This window comes from Triturus cristatus, chromosome 3_1, assembly GCF_964204655.1.
Source record: "Triturus cristatus chromosome 3_1, aTriCri1.1, whole genome shotgun sequence".
NCBI classification, from domain to species: Eukaryota; Metazoa; Chordata; class Amphibia; order Caudata; family Salamandridae; genus Triturus; species Triturus cristatus.
Genome location: NC_140583.1, coordinates 114,860,540 through 114,879,315, shown reverse-complemented (window position 1 = coordinate 114,879,315; position 18,776 = coordinate 114,860,540). Strand labels below are relative to the sequence as shown.

The 18,776-nt window shown below is 49.4% G+C and overlaps 1 protein-coding gene across 1 annotated transcript in view; it reads left to right on the top strand.

Moving 5' to 3' along the window:
• The window catches only part of LOC146859807 (ankyrin repeat and BTB/POZ domain-containing protein 2-like), a 487,880-nt gene that overhangs the window by 402,689 nt on the left and 66,415 nt on the right, over positions 1-18,776 (top strand). Inside the window, exon 5 of the mRNA XM_085643532.1 lies at positions 16,513-16,678. Coding sequence (XP_085499658.1) covers positions 16,513-16,678 — 166 coding nt within the window. The remainder of the gene's footprint in view (positions 1-16,512; positions 16,679-18,776) is intronic.

Sequence of the window (18,776 nt, the reverse complement as noted above, 5' to 3'; positions counted from 1 at the left end):
GGCAAGTGAGCCTAACAATCGAACAACCCCCCCTACCCCCCCCCCCCCAACAAACTAACCCGGTCACCACGTTGAGCACAGTAAGTCAGCTATGTACCGGTGATGCAACTATAGTGCCCCAATCTAAAACATCCGGAGCCACAAGGTCGTTAGGGTCCTTACTTATCGTCTGAGCCGGCTTGCGTGGTGGACAGAGGCTCGCAGATGCCTCCCCTGAAATCGTTCCAGTTGGACCTTACCTCCACCCATTTCCGGGGACACCCTCTCACTACATACACAGTCTTTTCCTGTAGCATACACCAGTCCATATCGCTGTGCCAGTCTGTTAGTTTTGGTGGATTAGGGCTTCCCCAGCGTCTGGCAATGTTTCTTTTCGCTACCATTTGTCCGAGCGTCACCCAGAGCCTCCCTTTCGGTGCTAGAGTGTAGCCCCATCTGTTGAGGGCCTGACATACATTCCCCATCAAGTGAGTTTCTTGCATTAGTACTATGTCTGGCTGGTGCCGCTTGATGAATTGTAGGACTATAGTGCGTTTAAGTCTGTCCCCTAATCCGTTGACGTTCCAGCTGAGGACTTTCAAACTTTTCTCCCATCTCCTAGCCATATCCGTTGCTTTGTAAGGTGCTTCGTCCCACCACCCCAGCATTCCGGCTGACTCCATGACAACATAATCCGTGTGACCATAAAGGATCCCCAACTCTCCACCCCTCCCTGGTTCCCACCCCGCAGGTGTATTCAGTGCAAGCGATCAATGATCTAACAACCCATTCGTCCCACCCTCCCTCCACGTGTCTGTCCCCAACATCCCTCCCCTCTCTGCAAAAACCAACCCCCCCTCCCCACCCCCTGCTCCGTGGGTTCCAAACTACCCACCACCCCAATTAGCAGAGCGCCTGTCGCCCAACCCTACCCCGGTGAAAACCCACCGAGGAACTCTACGTGGGTAGTACGTGGGCCAGCCCCGTCCTGGCCGCCCTCCCGTGGTGCCCAATTCGTTCAGCCCCTCAGGCCGGCAGTGCATCAGCTAAACAGTGAGCCTGGCTCAGAAACCCGGGGCAGGCAGTCACGCTGCTCCTTGTGTTAAATGGTAGCGGCAGTTTCAGTTGATAATCTTTCAAGTATTTGCCCGGCGGTAATCGCCTCTCATACCATTCGATAATTTACCAATAAAAGAGGCAGGCGCCGGAGACTGGAAGGCAGGAAACAAAGTTTTATTCCGTCGGAGCAGAACACATCAGATCAGACAGCAAGGTATCGTCACGAGGTGCTCTAACTGCATCTCTGAGACCTGGTCTCTTATACACTGGTTTATTGCTTTATTACACATAGTACATTCTTGAGATTCCCTTGATGCCTGAAAGAACATCCCCTGAAGCCCCGGCTCAGATCCGATCCCACACATAGATACAGTAGAAGTTCCCACCCTACCCGCAGTGGGAGATGGCTATCGCGCAGCAGGAAATTCCGCTAATTCCCGGGGGTGTGTGCGACTGGCCGGGTCTCAGGGGGTAGGGGCTTTGATCTACTGTAATCCCTTTGAAGTGGGGTGTTTCCCTTACAGTAGGGGCAGTAAACTGCATCCGCAGGGCTAGGTGATGGCCTGGGACCAGTTCAGACAATGGGGCGCAGAGGAAGGGGGTTATCAAAGGAGAGGCATGACCATGTATGGGTTGTCGGTTGGAAGTGGTTCCGTAGCAGGGTCGCGCAGAAGGAGAGGGTTTATGGCCTGTATGAGAGAGCGGGGGTGGCCGGCGCGCGGGGGGATGCTTGCAGCGCCAGGGGAAAGCGCTGGCGGTCGAGAGTGAGCGGGGAGAGAGTGGGGTGCCTAAAATGGCGGCTGTGCATTCGCTGCGCGTGGTGCTGGGGAGGGGCAAGATGGCGCAGATAATGTTCAGTTTGCGAGCTAAATTTCCACAGTCCTCCCTTTTAACATATCTCGCCAGCTTGTCCGGCCAATATTCGCCTTTGTTAGCCTTTCAGTTACAGTATCGTCAATGTTCGTCACACATTTAAAGATACAGAGTCTTTAGGGTAGGCAGGAGTAATCTGACACATTTGTACATTGTCTCATACAGTTTGATGAAGCAGGCGAGGAGGAAGTACATTCAAAGTTACAGTATAGTTGTGTACATGGCTGGTGTTGTATGAATGTTACTATACAAAGTTACATTTTCTTAACTTCTCAGTGTACAGTCGGAAGTGATTGATGCAACATCATGAAAACTTGATAAGAAGATAGTTAATATAATAAGGTGGTTGGGAGAGGATTTTCAACTTTGACATGGGTTCTTCTTTCCAGTGTCCTTGTTTATAAAGAGCTATCACTGGTAAGCTCTCATTGTTGTTCTTCTTTCGTTGGCACTGTTGAGCACCGGCGGTGGAACTAAGGTCCAGCTCAAATCCCGATTTCTTCACGTGGCAGGGTGTGACCACTCACTGTTCTTTGATCACAGTCCTGTTCCTTAACACAGTTCACCACAGGTACTTTTGAGACAGGGTGCCGGCCTTTTGTTCCTCGGTAGTAGGTCAAAGTCATAGTCCAAATGAAAGAGGAAGAGAGAATGGGGTGGCATGGGATCAGATCAAAAATGCGGACCAAGGAGAGCAGAATCTTTTCAGCACTGGGCCCATCAATCGGGCCCGACGGGTTAAGACTTCAGGCACGCTGGTCAGTGAGCAGGGGCCTCGATGTAGCCCTTCGCGCTCATCGTTCTGATAATGGTGCCTCGTCTCACACTCTTGTTGCTTCGTCGCTTCCCCCTTGGTCGATGTCATAGATGTTTTATGATCCGCAGCCAGACTGTGCGTCACATCCGACCCCTCTCTTCCGATGGCTGCAGGTTATCCTTGAATAGGTTATAAGAAACGAAAGTCTTAGAGATCTTGGCAGGGAAGACATTTACATACTTCATTCTCTCTCCCAACCACTGAGTAGTTGCGGAAATGCTCTTATCTGTTACTATATGATTGGTGTCTATTAACTCTGATGTTAATGTGCGTGTTACTAATCTATTAATTACTGCTGTGGTGCAGGGTTCTGTGGGTGTCCCTGTCCATCGTCTGGCCTTCTAGGTGTCAGTTTCTGCGCCCTATAATGCAAGGTTTGGTAATACCCGTAAGTGCGAGGTGCTATGGTCATGCGTTCACGAGTATCCTTTTCATACAGTAGGTGACCCTTTATCAGTTTAAAACAGGGGCCATCAGCTGTTTTGTTCGGGATACTCTGAGACGGCTAGTATAGGGCTGGAGTTATCTTTGGGAGAACAGGGTGCTTTAGACATTTTATTCCGGGCCAATTGGTCAGGGGTAATTCTGGGTGGTGGAGATGGTGTCCTTTAAGAACAAAAACCACTGACATATAGTCCCCGTGTTGTGGGTCAGATTGGGAGACATTAGTCGTCTTACCTGTCCTTTCCTTCTCAGCCGATTAGGCTTAATGTTTGTAAAAAGGAGAGGTAGTAACGTGGTAAAGTATGGTCGTTTTTGTTTCTATCAATTTGTTCGAACACCACTGTGTTCAGGCCAATTATACACTTACCAAAGAGGTGTATGTCGTTAATTTATTCAAGAAGAAAGAGGGCAAGAAAAGAGCCTTTTGCGAGGGAGGGGGAGAGAGAGAGAGAGAGAGAGAGAGAGAGAGAGAGAGAGAGAGAGAGAGAGAGAGAGAGAGAGAGAGAGAGAGAGAGAGAGAGAGACGTGTGCATCAAGTAGGCTATTCTGGCGTACATACGACACAAAACGAGAGAGAGAGAGATGGGTAAGATAATAGGTCACTTGGTGCACACACAACATGGAGTAGCATGGGTCCGTTCCATGTAAGAAAACACAAGCGGGGAAAAGACATAAATTCGGTGATCACGTACACACAAATGCCGGATAGGGTGTGACAGTACATGCGTCAAGACGGAGACTCAGGGCTGCGTCGAGCACGGGGACCTCTCCTTTCCTGTCCTCTATTCCTATGCATGCTGCGTACCTTCAGTATTTTGTAGTTCATCTTATGGGTTGTCTGACCCTTTATTCTCCTCCCTTTGATCGGTGGACGCACACTTCAATCATACAATGACGCTCTCTTCAAGTGATCCGAACATGAAATGCATACACATTCATATCGTATAATCGTAGTACACACGCACAATCATATCATACAGTTTTTCATGTTCTCAATGGTGGTCTGTAATTTTACACACTATCTCACAACGTTTGTCTATGTTTTCCCTGATGTTGAACTTGGTGCGGTCAATGTCCACTCCACTCTTCAGTCGGAACTTCGTCGTGACCTATAGAGGGGAAATAAGAGGGGAGGGGAGGTGCAGTATTCAAAATACCCCAGCGCGCGCAGACACGAAAGGTTCTACCTACCATGTACCAGGCTAGCCGCAGGGTTGGGTAATACCACGGACCCATTATTCCTTAGTTTGAGGCAAAGATGCTCTAGTTCATTCATCTCCTAAATTCGCGTTCCCTGGTCGTGCATGTATTTCTCAATTGGTCGTGTATTATGGTGCAGGATACCATACCTTGCATGCGACATATACCTTAAGTTATAGTTCATTATTGATTTGACAATTCTTGGAAAAAGGGCAGGCGTGATGGGTACAAATTCCGTTAAACAAAAAGATTTTTAGGCAAATTGTGTCTGTATTATCTGTATGCTTTCGCTTAGGAGTAACAATCATTTATTCAAAAAGAAAAACCTTCAACAACCTAGATGATTAGTCATGACACTGAGTTCGTAATTCCTTTTTAAGAAGCCCTTTATTTAAAACAATGTCAGTATGGAAATACGGGCCTACAGCCGCCACAGACCGGCCACGGTGTGAGAGGCGTCGAGCAACATGAGCAACACTGGATTAACATAAAAATCGGTTCCCCCCTCTCCCCCACCGCCATGTGTGAAAGCATCGCATACATGTATATATATCTCTTTTTAACACGAATGTCACGTGACTGGAATGCCACAAGGAGTTGTAGGCCACTCCTACATCAGCGCCATCTTAGGGCGGGGTCGGGCCAGTGCACAGTCTAAGTCTTTCCATGAATTAGCAGTTGAACCAGAATCCCTTTCGGTAGTTCGAGAACTTTCGTTAGCGTCAACTTTGCGTCACTGCAACCTTGTAGCAATGCCACGGTTTGTTCTTAGGGCGGGGCAGCAGGCGGGTTCTTCCGCCGACGCTTTACTGTCTCACTGTATCAAGCGGAGGCAAGGTGGCTGCCGCCCGGGGGCAAAAAGAGCAATGGTGGTGGTTTTGTCCTTACCGGAAGTCCGCAGGAGTCGAACGTCAAATGACTCCAACCAATTCTGCAAGGCTGAGGGGAGCGTTCTGTCAAGGGTGGGGCCCATGCCCTAGCAAACAAGCTTTCGAGTCCAGAATTGTCTCACGGTGGGCCAGGCCTGGAACCGGAGGGGTCAACCGCCGGAGTTCAAGGGCAGCAGTAGCAGCAGCTCTTCGGTACAGTCACCGGAGAGGAGCCAGCAGCAGTAACAGCGGCAGTTCGGATGGTGCTGCCACCGGGGTGATTCCAGTAGCAGTGACGACAGCAGTTTGGATGGTATCACCACCGGGGTGGGTCCCCGATTACCTTGCTGCGGGGGCCCACTCCTCACGTCGGGCGCTAGCGGCAGTCCTGGTGAACCCGGTGCTTGGGTGGTTGCCTGGCGGCCGCGTGCAGGGGTGCCGGCTCAGCCGAACGGCGAATGAAGTGGCAGGGCGCAACTCAGCTGGCCGACGTGTGAAAGGTGTGGTTTGGGGTGCCCTCATCTGCTGGCGAGCCTCCACCTGGGGAGGTGGGGGAGGTCCGTCCGCGTCGCCTCCCCCCGCCAGGGCACCCCCCGTTATTGAAGGAAGAAGTGACTGGGAAGACCCGCACAGCGTGCCAGGGTGAAATTCAGCAGGCCGATGAAAAAGATGGCTGGGTGCAGCTTAGCTGGCCGGTGAGTGAAAGACGGTTGGGTGCAGCTTAGCTGGCCGGAGAGTTAAAGGCGGTTGGGGTGCAGCTTAGCTGGCCGGTGAGTAAAAGACGGTTGGGGTGCCTGGCAAGCCTCCACCTGGGGAGGTGGGGGAGGTCCGTCCGCGTCGCCTCCCCCCGCCAGGGCAGCAGCCATAATTGAAGAAAGAAGAAAGAAAACGGGAAGGTCCGCACAGCGTGGCGGGCTCCGCCTTGGTGTTGCCAGAACTTCGGCGCTTCGTATAGCCTCCGGCCTATTCGCACAATCGCTCGCCACTGATGTCAATGGATTTTTGCATGGTTTTTATAGCCCAAAGTCAACTAAGAGGGACCGCCCAAAACAGGCCAATGTTGCAATTTCGAGGAAGGAGAGGCGAGGACGGTGTCACGTGGACGTTAAGGCTTTGGGATGGAGGTTGCAGCAGACCGTCATGTAAATAGTTGTTTTAAAACGTGTTTTAACCTGTTTACCCTGTTGGTGTGTTTGTTATATCCTATAAGTTATTAAAATGTTATAACTACATTACTTCGTTGGAGTGTTTGTACATATTTGTAGTCAGATGACGAGCACCAGGAGGTGACTGTGCAATCGGAAAAATAACATAGCCCAATTGTGCGCGAGCTAGCCCTAGTTCGGTGACGTCGATGGTGGGTGTCAGCAGGCTTCCGTTTGTGCGGGATTTTGTCATGCTTATTGGGCGGGGTGGGCAGTAGGGCAGACATGTTTAGGTAGCGAGAGTAATGGAGTCGGGCTACCTCGTGGTCGTCTCGACCGTGAGCTTGACTCCTTCCCTTGGTTTCATATGTCCCACAAAGGGCTAACTCCTAGCGTTATTTTAGTTTTTGTAAGGTCAAAAAGGATCCTACCAGTGCCTTTACTATCTTGTCGATTCCTGTTCGTTCATCCTTAGCTAATCGATTCATTCTGGTGGACTCTTTCTTTCCTATCTCATGGTCGTCTGGCGTTGTAGTCGACGTTGGGTTCGGCACAAGAGGCTCAGCCGGCGCGGAGGCCGTGAGGGCCGAGGCCCTTGTACTGCTTTCGCTCGTGTTCGGGGGTTGTGGGTGTTGTACTATTGATTGGGAGGGTGCATACGGAGGGGGCATGTAAATGATCGGGGGACCTAACAGTAATTCGTCATTCGTTTGCTGCTTGGAGGACAATACAGGGTAGAGCAAAGAAGGGGTCCTAACAGCGTACTGGCCTGAGGTTTCGGGCTCCTGTCTTAGTTTAGTTTCCCTTCTCTCTTTTATGTCTTCTTCTAACTTTTTAGCGGCAAGGTGAGCTGCCTTTCGTAATTCCTTTTCTGCTTTTACTTCTTCCCTCTTTTTCCGTTGCGTTGCTTCTTTGCGCCACATGCCGATACTGTCAAGCATAGTAGGCGTCGTCTTATTGCTACGCAGAGCTATTTCTAGCGCTTCTATCTTATGGTCGTCGAAGGATCCCATCAGTGGCCACTGACTTTCGGGGTCCTTCTTGGTATATTTATGCCACAGCTTGCTATAAGCTACGGCGACTAGTCCATATTTAGTGAACATGTCCTTATTAGGGGTGCCTTCCAGTGGAGCCGGATGGTTCACCTCTAATAAGCGGTCCGGGCAGAACCAACTACCAATCAGTGGGGAGAAGATAGGCATGACGGGTTTCAACGGGGACAAAAGTCAGCACTACCTATCTTTTCACTGCTTGCAAAGACTAGACAGAATATCTCTATTCTTCGTTATTTGTAAGCAGAGAATACCTCCAAAGAACCAATATCGAACAACTAGTGTTCGGACAATCAATCAATCAATCAATGGGGAGATAAAGATAGGCACGACGGGTTTCAACGGGGACAAAAGTCTGCGTTACCTACCCTTCACTATTTGCAAAGACTAGACAGAATATTCCTATTCTACGTTATTTGCAAACAGAGAATATCTCAAAAGCATTATTCTTCAAAACAATCAATGTTCGGACAATCAATCAATGGGGAGATAAAGATAGGCACGACGGGTTTCAACGGGGACAAAAGTCTGCGTTACCTACCCTTCACCATCTGCAAAGGGAGAGAGAGAGAGTATTTCTACTCCTCCCCGTTTGTAGACAGCGAATATCTCAAAGAGAACAATCAATGAGCACAATCAATGAGCAATACTAGTATTCAAACAATCAATCAATTATTTCGCACTTTTGTCGTATTTCACGACCTTACCCGGACCGCGTGGACAGTTTCTCGTCTTCCGCCTCCAGCGCCCGATCGTCCTCTATTCTCCGTATTTGCCGCGGCACTCCTGATGGTTCCCAGTCAGGACCGTAGATCACTCGAGAGAGGTCTGCTCGGAACCAGTGAAGTTCGGATGATCGGCTGCCAGACGAGGGTCTATTGGGCAGGAGCTCTCCCGATCGTTGCAGTCGTTCACTCTGTCGTCGGGACCTCTCCCACTGGATCCACGTGTCGCTGATGGGCCCCACGTTTGGGACGCCAATTGTTAAATGGTAGCGGCAGTTTCAGTTGATAATCTTTCAAGTATTTGCCCGGCGGTAATCGCCTCTCATACCATTCGATAATTTACCAATAAAAGAGGCAGGCGCCGGAGACTGGAAGGCAGGAAACAAAGTTTTATTCCGTCGGAGCAGAACACATCAGATCAGACAGCAAGGTATCGTCACGAGGTGCTCTAACTGCATCTCTGAGACCTGGTCTCTTATACACTGGTTTATTGCTTTATTACACATAGTACATTCTTGAGATTCCCTTGATGCCTGAAAGAACATCCCCTGAAGCCCCGGCTCAGATCCGATCCCACACATAGATACAGTAGAAGTTCCCACCCTACCCGCAGTGGGAGATGGCTATCGCGCAGCAGGAAATTCCGCTAATTCCCGGGGGTGTGTGCGACTGGCCGGGTCTCAGGGGGTAGGGGCTTTGATCTACTGTAATCCCTTTGAAGTGGGGTGTTTCCCTTACAGTAGGGGCAGTAAACTGCATCCGCAGGGCTAGTTGATGGCCTGGGACCAGTTCAGACAATGGGGCGCAGAGGAAGGGGGTTATCAAAGGAGAGGCATGACCATGTATGGGTTGTCGGTTGGAAGTGGTTCCGTAGCAGGGTCGCGCAGAAGGAGAGGGTTTATGGCCTGTATGAGAGAGCGGGGGTGGCCGGCGCGCGGGGGGATGCTTGCAGCGCCAGGGGAAAGCGCTGGCGGTCGAGAGTGAGCGGGGAGAGAGTGGGGTGCCTAAAATGGCGGCTGTGCATTCGCTGCGCGTGGTGCTGGGGAGGGGCAAGATGGCGCAGATAATGTTCAGTTTGCGAGCTAAATTTCCACACTTGGAGCAATCAAGTCTTACATTTAACACATGTTATACATTACTGTCCGACGGCTTCTCATTCGAGTGGTCGTGGCCTCATCTCGCCGTGTTGTCTCTGGGTGAGTCCCAGCGGGGACTATTCGATCTCGAATGCCAGGACCGCTGGCTCTGCTCATCACCTTCCGCTCTCCCTGCCGCTGACCCCGGGGAGGGGTGTCCTGTATCACGCCATGGTCCGCCGTCCCGCCGAGGGGGGCCCGCAATCCCAGCCGCGTCCAGCCACTCCTGCATCGCCGCCGGCGAAGTGAAGAAGAGTGATTTGCCGCCAGTTATGATCTTCAGTTTGGCGGGAAAGAACATCATGTACCGAATCCCGCGGTCTCGGAGCGCCGCCTTGGCCCCCTGGAAGGAGCGCCTCTCCTGTTGAACCTGGAACGTGAAGTCCGGGAAGAAGCGAACCGTGGCCCCCTCGTACTGTAAATCACCATGTTGTCTGGAAGCCTGGAGGATTGCATCACGGTCTCGGTAATTCAGTATTTTAGCAATAATTGTTCGTGGTAGGGCCCCTGGTTTAGGTTTCGGGATCGGGCCCATGTGAGCCCGCTCGACAGTGAAGAGCTTCGATAGTCTCTTGGGTTTCAGGTGGTGGAGGATCAAATCCTCAAGAAAGAGCTCCATACAGTCCCCCTCAAGTCCTTCCGCCACACCTACCACGCGTATGTTGCTCCTCCGAGCCCTACCTTCCTGGTCATCGAGCCGTAGGGCCATCCGCCGGTGTTGGTGCACTAGCTCGTTGACCCTGCCCTCGAGCCGCTTCTCCGATTCCCGCAGGGCTGTGATGTCCACTTCGTTGGTTTTGGACCGGTCCGTGGTTTTCCCCAAGTCGGCCCGGAGCAGGTTCACCTCAATAGTAATCTTGTCCATCTTAGTCTCGAGGCTGGTGCCGAGGGTCTGGATTGCAGCCATTATGGACGTCAGGGAGGGTTCCGCCTGACTTGTACCCTCCTTCGTCGCCCCTCCGGACTGCGCCGGCGTTTTTGGTACCGTGTAGTTGTCCAGCTTGTTAGTCTGGGTCCCAAGACCCCCTTTAGGCCGCATGCTTGATCTGGTGCCTCTGGGGCCGGATATTTCTCCGCCCGCCCTTCCTTTAGAATGTCCGTGGGTCTGCGCCAGCTCCGGTCTCCTCCATACAGTCGGACCGTACCAGTCAGCCCTACCTGTCCTCCCCAAGGACACAGCGCCGAGCGGGGGGCCACTGGTTGAGGCGGGCGCCGCGGTTTATCGGCCTTGGTATGAACGTCCAGGGGTCAGCGACCCCGAACCACTGCCCACAGCCGGTTCGCCGGCGTTCAGTCCGCCTCCGTAGCTGTGGATGTGAGCCTCCCACCGGGGGGGCACCGCAGTTCACCGTATAGTGGCAGCGCCGGCTAGTCTCCTCTCCCCACTCAGGCGGCAGCAGAACGGAAAGATGGCACGCCCTCCTTCCCGCCAAGGTCGTCGCCGGGCTGAACCAGTTATTGCAGTCCGCAGCCCCTCCGGAGCTGCAGGGTCTCACAGGCAGCGTCGCCAAGCGGCTGCAGGTCAGCGGTGCCTCGGCGCCGCACGTGAGGCGGCGTCCTCCGCCGATGGCGCCACTCAGGCCGCGCCTTGCAGTAGGCCGTAAGCCGGGGCCTCGATTAGTATAGGCCGCGGCTCCGGGGCTCCAGGCACGAGGTGTCGGGCTGCCGTTGAGAGCCGCGATTGCCGTACCGTGCTGTACGTCGTTCCCAGGCGTCCGCGAAACCGCTCCGATGAAGCACGTAGCCTGAGGGAGCTGGGGGCTGTTATGGGGGAGCCTCTCAGCTAGGATTTATCTCGGATTTCTTGGGGACACCAACGGTCCCAGCGGAGCTCGGGAATCAGGCGGCCATTTCCTACGGCGCCTGGCCACGCCCCCCCTTGGCTGTTATTATTAAAACATGATTGGAGCTATTGTGATGATTGTTATTATTATTACTAGGTAGTAGTAGAAGTAGTAGTGGTGGTTGTAGTGCCAGGGTTAGCATTGCTAGTAGATTTATTGTTATCACCTTCTGTAACCACTCCCTCGTCCCTTCCTTACTGAATGTGGGAATTGTGTCTGCAAGTCTTTTTCCCCTTTCTATTATAAACAGAACCCTTTTTAAAAAATTTATTTTATTTACCCATTAAGAGAGCTATAAAACGGACATCTGCTCAATGCGCTTTCTGGTTTAAAGTATTTTTTGCCTATTTTCTAGGTGAGTAAGGGTCATGACTTTGAATGCCCAGGCACCTTAGGATCTTCTCAGACAGAGCTGTCCTTGAATTAGTTCCATTCTTTATTCCAAATGTGCAGGAGTGGCCTGTGTCAGGGAAAAGAGACAAGGTAGTGATGGGGGGGGGGGGGGAGTAGGTGAAGAGGGCAGACAACCACAAAAAAACAAAAAAAGAACTGACCTGCTGCCCCCCAGCATCTTGTGGTACTCTTCTTCTCCTCCCCGCTTCACTGCAGGCACAGGCTCACGTACTGCCCTGCGGCCAATCCTGAAGTGGCTCTCATGAATCAGGATTGGTCTGAGCGCTGATGATTTGCGCTCCAGGGCAGCCTGGGAGCCTATGCCTGCTCACTCTCACCCGGCATTGCAGCTGGGGTTGGAGAGAGCCTCACTGTCCTGAGACGGCTGGCCAGACTCACATGCGCACTGAATAGTAGTGCCCAATTTGCCCCTACCAGGCTATCATCACCCTGACCCTGCCCCCAAGAGTTGGCTCAAGAAAAATAAAGCGATAATAGAACGTGTTTTAACCCCATTTTTAATCGTTTTATTTGTTACTTTTTTAAGGGTCCTGGCGGGGGGGGGGGGGGGCGTGGCTCCTCCGCTATAGCAGAGGAGCCACCATTCTCAAAAAAACTTGAAACAAGAAATAACTATTCCTTCTGTATCCCTGGATCCAGTGTCTCTTGAGGAACAGGCCCTACATGCTCCGGATATTCCAAGAGTTATTTCTGTTTATCTGAAAAGAACATCAGATTTTCAACACCGCAGCTATTTTGTTATTTTTAGTTCTTCCAGGAAGTGGACTGATCCTACTGTTTCCTCCCTCAGTTGTTGCCTTAGATCTTCTATATCCATCTCTTGCTCCACAGACGGTTCTGTCCTTCCCTCTGGTTTGCAGGGAAGGTCCACTGGTGTCAGTAATTGATATCTGTATGGTGGCCTCCTGGGCAGTATGCCTGTATTTAGTCTTCATTGTAGGTTACGTTAAGGATCTGGGGATAATTTGGTATTTAGTTAAAAAATATTGTCTCTAGTTTCCTGTGATTGAAGGCTGGTGCGTTTTCCGCTTTCTGCCTCACTTGTACTGTTTTTCTTTTCTACATTAGCCTGGTTATTGGCCAGGATTTTGTTTCTTGGCACATTATCGGCGAAAAGGAAGTGGCCACAGAAGGTACCCATGCACTGCTGGACTGGCTTTTTCGCCTGTGAGATGGGCTTGCTTGATAGCACCAAAAACCCATCTCTGGCACTGGTCCATCGGCAGTTCCGACTGCCCTATAAGCCAGTCCAACACTGCACAAATGCAGACATAGACGGGGCTTTTCATCCGCTCCCTTGGAACAGGGCTTTCTGAGTTATTTACATCTTACTACCACCCATCACAGCATACAGCTTGGAGCAGGGGGTCCCCTCACTCACCATCGGCTCTCATCCACTCAGAGTGATGTTTTTGTGCCTGAGCACATCCGCACATCCACCTAAAAAGAAAGGTGCTCATCAGTGCCACGGCTGCTGAGATAATACTTTGCATTTCCATTCTTAATCCGTTTGAGTTTTTCATTTATCCTTGTGTGTTTAAACTACATTTTACAGTAATTCAAAGAATTATCTCCCGGTGACATGCGATAGAATAAAAACATGTTTTGTGTACCAATTTTAAGTGCACCTGCCAGGTAGGAAGCCCCTATGCTGTGCTATTAAAATTATATGTGATGGTTATTTTTCTTTTCAATATAAAATGCTTCCTGAACGCGTATTGTCTCGAGTGTTAGGCATTAGCTTGCTTTCTTTTTTCTTTCTCTTTAGTTTTGTGGGATATGCCTGCAGTGAAAATACAAAAATAACCACTGCGTCAGCTTGCTAAGGCCCGACCTCTTGGCTTTGCCAGTGCTCGTTTCCCACTGTTTCTGAAGCAAAGCCGAAGCCCCTTTGAAGTGAACGCCTAGCAGCCGTGCCAAGATGAACTCAGATATGAAGACAGCCCCGCAGGAAGTGTTTTTGCTCCATTCTAATCCCCTTGTCGGCCTCATTACACTGAGGTTGAGCAAACTGCTGGAAATCGGGGTTCAAGGCCTCCTGCCTCAAAGGGCCTGTCCTGAAAGACAGAAACAGTGGAAGGATTCCCAGGGATGGGGAGAGAGGGTTCAGGAAGGGAAATAGTGGGGGTTGGCTTTTAAAGTCTGGCACGACCACCTGTGCCCTCCGAGCGCTGCCACTTGACCACTACATTTCCAGTGATGGGGCACCAGGCAAAGGAAAGCTGCTTCCAATGGAAAGCTGCAGGGGCAGGGAATTCCTGGATAATGAGGGACATGAACCATGAGAGGAAGGGGTGGACCTCTCTAAAAAACCTATAAGATGACACTATCTAGCGAAGAGTGGAGGAAGAGTTTGTAAACAGTGGGTGGACATACATTCGCCATGGGTGCGGTAGGTAATACACTCAGCTCACAAACATTGGGATCAGAGAACTCAAGAACAGGGGAGAAAACATTTTATCATTTTCGGGCAGGGACCTTGAAGAATGGTTGACCTGAAATTGCCCATAATGGGGCAACAGGCTCGTGAACAGCGGGGCATGGAATCCCTGAACCGTGGTGGCAGGCAGCCTGCACTTGTATTATAAATAGTGAATAAACAAAATCAATATTATAAAATAATTTGGAAGATTTCAGATAGTTGCAGCAGTCAATCAACAAACGAATACATTATTTGGGGTTTTGAATAAATGTAGCAGGCTATAGCTGCAAACTGTTTAGAAACCAGTTATTGGAGATTTTTGGAAAATGGGATTGTAGTTAACCATTTTATAAAATAAATTGAGGGATTTAAAAAAATAGGCTAGTTAAATGAATAGAAAAGTTGTCACATGTTGATATTGTAACATTTACAGCCCTATACAGTTTTAGTGCAAGATGTATTGCAGGAAAATAGCTCTTCCACAACAATTGGGCCCTTAATTTGGTTACTTCACAATTGTGCAAACCTCTTGATGCCACTAAGAGACAGAGTTCCCTAATCCCGCTGTTTATCAGGCTCTCCTGAACTCGGCTTCCCTAATGTGGGCTGCCAGATTTACTATCCACGTGGAGTTCTGAACCCTATGGCACATCACAGAATTGCGTCCAGCAAGGATCTCCATAGAGAGTAGGTTTAATCTAGGGGATGAAGTCTCAGCTCCCGGACACTAGAGTCTCCCCCCAGCCTCCTGTAGGTTCAAATATTAGGATTATGAGCAAATCCTTTTACTGCACATCACCTCAGGCACGGGAGGCTCCTCCGAAATGGCAAAGGAGCGTCGGACCACTGTTCAGAGTCCGTCACAGAAAATAACATGATATTAAATCAATAGTATAGTTTTATGTTTCTGTGACGGGCTCTGGCTGATGGTGGTGCATGCCGGGCAGGGCCAGGCCATGGCAGGCTGGAGTGGTGGGCACTCAGAAGAGCGCATGTAAGTTTGGCCGTCTTACCTCAGGGGGCTTTTTTGTCAATTTTGGGAGTATGTAGAAATGGACGCAATCTCAATAGTAGGCGCGATGGAAATAACTTTACATTTACATTACTTAAAGCCTGAGTTCTCCCCTACTATGAACTGCTGACGCTGCTGGGTCCCGAAGAGATTTTAGTGCCTTGAACCTATATTCCAGTGTCCATGTGCTATATTCAGGGCCTCTGGAATTGTGCCATTCTGCCACTGCTTCTTTCTGGGCCTAGTTTTGGATGTGCCCCTCACCAACCAAATTTACCATCACCTGCTGTATAATTTGCAGATTTTAACAAAAAAAAGTTTCTAGCTCTTTCCCCGCGGTGGTACTCTCTTTGCTAAGATTATCATTTCACCTATCAGTTGCGGATTGCTGTACCTAAGAGTTAAACTGGTGATGCCACATAATTCTACCAGCCTTGGCTACAGTCAAGAAATATTGCATAGAAGTAGGATTCGTATTTTATTACCCTAAGTAATGATTGGTGTAGAATTGGTGTTGTCTTCCTCACAGTTTTCCCTTTAGTATTAAAGTCACATTTTAAAACGAGTCCTTCCAAATTGGTAGTTTTCACACAGTAATTGTGACAAGGAGATTTGTAAACAATGCGTAAAAAATCAAGACTATATATAAATTTATGCCGAGCACAAGAACTTGTATTCTGTGGTCGTAGAGGTGTTCGGCAGCTACGGTGGAGTTTAAAGATGTGGCTTAATATGAGAGATCGGTGAATACCAGTTTTTAATTATAGTCAGGCCACTGGAATTATCTAGCAGAGGAGGACCAAATTATGCGGCTAGGTTGATTTAATTACATGACAAGGACAAGCAAAATATGTGATACATTTTGCGCTAATATTAATTCATTATTGTGACATTTTCCACTGGTAAAACTGTGTAGAAAATATTTCAACCTATTAGTACCAAAGTATTACCCAAATACAGCAATAAGCAACTGACAGATGATCAGTCAACCTTTGTGTAGAGCCTTCTGGTGATCAGGAGCACGAGCTGACACGTTTTAGTTTCTTTTGAACCGTTTGAGCAAGGAACAATTGCAGATTCAGCAGCAGATGATGGATTATGTGACCAATGTGGCAAATCCATAACTATGCTAAAAACGTTGTGATCTCCGAATTGCTAAATTCCAGTGGCCCTGATTATAATAGCTTTTTTATCTGGCACTACATACAGCGCTTCTGCTTTTTCTAAGCGTTGTAAATGACAGATGTTATTACCCAACTAATGTTATTCAATTTATTGACCATGCATGGCTGGGTGTGCCTTGCCAGGGTTTGGACCTATAACCTCCTGTATACTGCATTTTACCATCTTGACGATTTAGGTCACTGAGCCATCCTGCCAGCCGTGGCTACCCAAGGGTGGTAGTGATTGAGTGAACATCCTCACATGAAGTCGAGTTTATCCATTCAGTCAATCTTTGTTGTAGATTTTCTGAAAGGTGTCGACTTTGTCAAGCTCAATCTGTGTCCCCTTCCTCCTCAGACCCGAATGCTGCTTCAGTTCCTTCAGGAGGCTGGACGCCAAGGCTGCCACGGAGAAGTTCCAGCAGGACCTGGGCTTCCGGTTGCTGAACTGTGGCCGGACGGACCTCATAAGCCAAGCGGAAGAGGTGCTGGGCCCAGACGGGGTGAATACCATGGACGACCAGGTAGGCTTTGGGCAAGTAGGAAAGGCAGAAGGTTGAAGGATGGGTTTGTGGAAGTGGTAGGGAGCAGTCGGTCTTTGCTGACACTTAGCACTGGTCAGCGCTAACTCTTCCTGGCAATTAGGCTTAGCTGGCACAACACCTCATTGAGTTTCTCCACCTGCTGCAGAGATCTTTGTGGACGCTGAAGGAAAAGGGACAATGGAGGTAATAAGAAATAAGGATTCCTACTAGGTCAAGGCTGTAAAAGGCAGTTGGGGCTGGGAATACGGCAGGACTATCAGTTCTCCAGTAATAGGACCAAACCTCTCCAGCCTGTCAGGCTTGTTCCGAGGCAACTGTGGCAGTCCATTGCCTGCATTCATAGCAGCAGTGGGACGGCCCAGGTTGGTCCCATAGCAGATATTTGACAACGGCTCTTCACAGGGAGGAAGGTGTTTGCCATTTTTGGGTAGAGGAGCTTATAATACCTGTAGCAGCCATGGCCGCTGCAGGTAAGAGCTATGGGCCGCTGGGGGGGATTTCGAGAGACGACCACGAGGGAAAATTAATTGTATATTTAATTCTCCCTTGTGGCCGTCTCTCGAAGAAAAAAAACTCCCAGCCCCACTGCCCCACCGCTCTTTCCTGCAGCAGCCGCGGCTAGCCAGAAGTGACCAGTGAATGGCTCTACGAGGGTTAGAGTATGATGATCGCCAGGGCAAGTGTTGAGCCAACTTGACGGGATGAGCTTCTGATGAGATGTACCTGAGTTAGAGGAGACTGAACTGGGTGGAGAAGGAACCCTGGTGGGTGGTTGGCATCTAGGTCTAAGTCCTCATTGGCAGCCCGGCTAGCCATTATTGTAAACATTTTTCAGACATTTGATAACTTTCAGAACTCTTGGAGAAATACCATTCGGCTCTCTAGATGGTGCTGGGAAATTCCTCACACTCTTGCTAGTAGTTTTTCTTCTGGAGACCTCCTCTTTTTTCCCTACTTCTTTATTCTCAGCTTTTTGAGAGCCCCTTGATTTGTCTCCTTTCCTCACTGAACCAAGGGAAGGCACAAAGATGTGATTGATTATAGTTAAAGAATGCCAAGGACTTGTTGGTCTTGGCTACTATGGTGAACTATTTGTTTGCCAACAGACTGCGGAAGGTGAGGCTGGACCCCTTCATCAACCTCTTGAACAGTGAGTGGGCGAGGGAGATGGATGAAAGTCCTTCTTTGGGCCAGTAATGAGTCAATAAGATGGAGAGGCTAAGACGTTGGAGTGCGTGGTTTAGATGAGATCAGATATGCAAGTGATAACGAAACAAGGGCGTAAATGTATGTAGCCAATAGCAGTCTCGCTCTTATGGGTTATGTTCGTGAGCATTTGACCTTTGATATGATTACATGGAATCACATTTTATGTATAATTTAGTCTTTGTTATATTATATTTTGTGTTAGGTTACATTACAGTGTATTGCACCATTTGAATCACATGTACAACATCCATGTAAATTTGCATTTGCCAAGACTGCTGTGGGGAGGCGCTAAGCATCAGCGAAGGGGAATTCGTCCACTTCGAATCGCTTCCACTGTGTCTGTGCCCCTGAGAGCGTTTCACAATGTGACATTTTTTTACTAGCACATGGCGACACAGCCAATGATGAGACGTAGGTCTGCAGTCCGCCTCCACTATCTGGAATGTGGATTATAGGTGATACCTCCCTCATTAATATTCATGTGGCAAGCCACACCTCCTCACTGCGTACACCCCTTTAGACCTGCTCCAGATCTTTGATCATCGGGCAAATGATTGGACACCTGGCAACACTGCCATATCCAATGTTCGTGCTCCACTGCAAATTGTCCAGTTCATACGTCTAGCACATTACGTCACGAAGATGTATATTTATATAAGATATGTGTATCACTGTTTACCGCTGTCTGATCCCTTGTAACCTTGCTCTAACCAGTCTGTAATGTGTCTTGCTGCACTTCCTAGAATCTGGTGGAAGATCATTAAAAATATGGAAAAGGGAGGAAACGAGGGATACTTGTGTTTGGAACCTTAAGTAGACAACGCAGGCGTGTTTAGGTGATGAGCAAATATCCTCACAATTAATATAA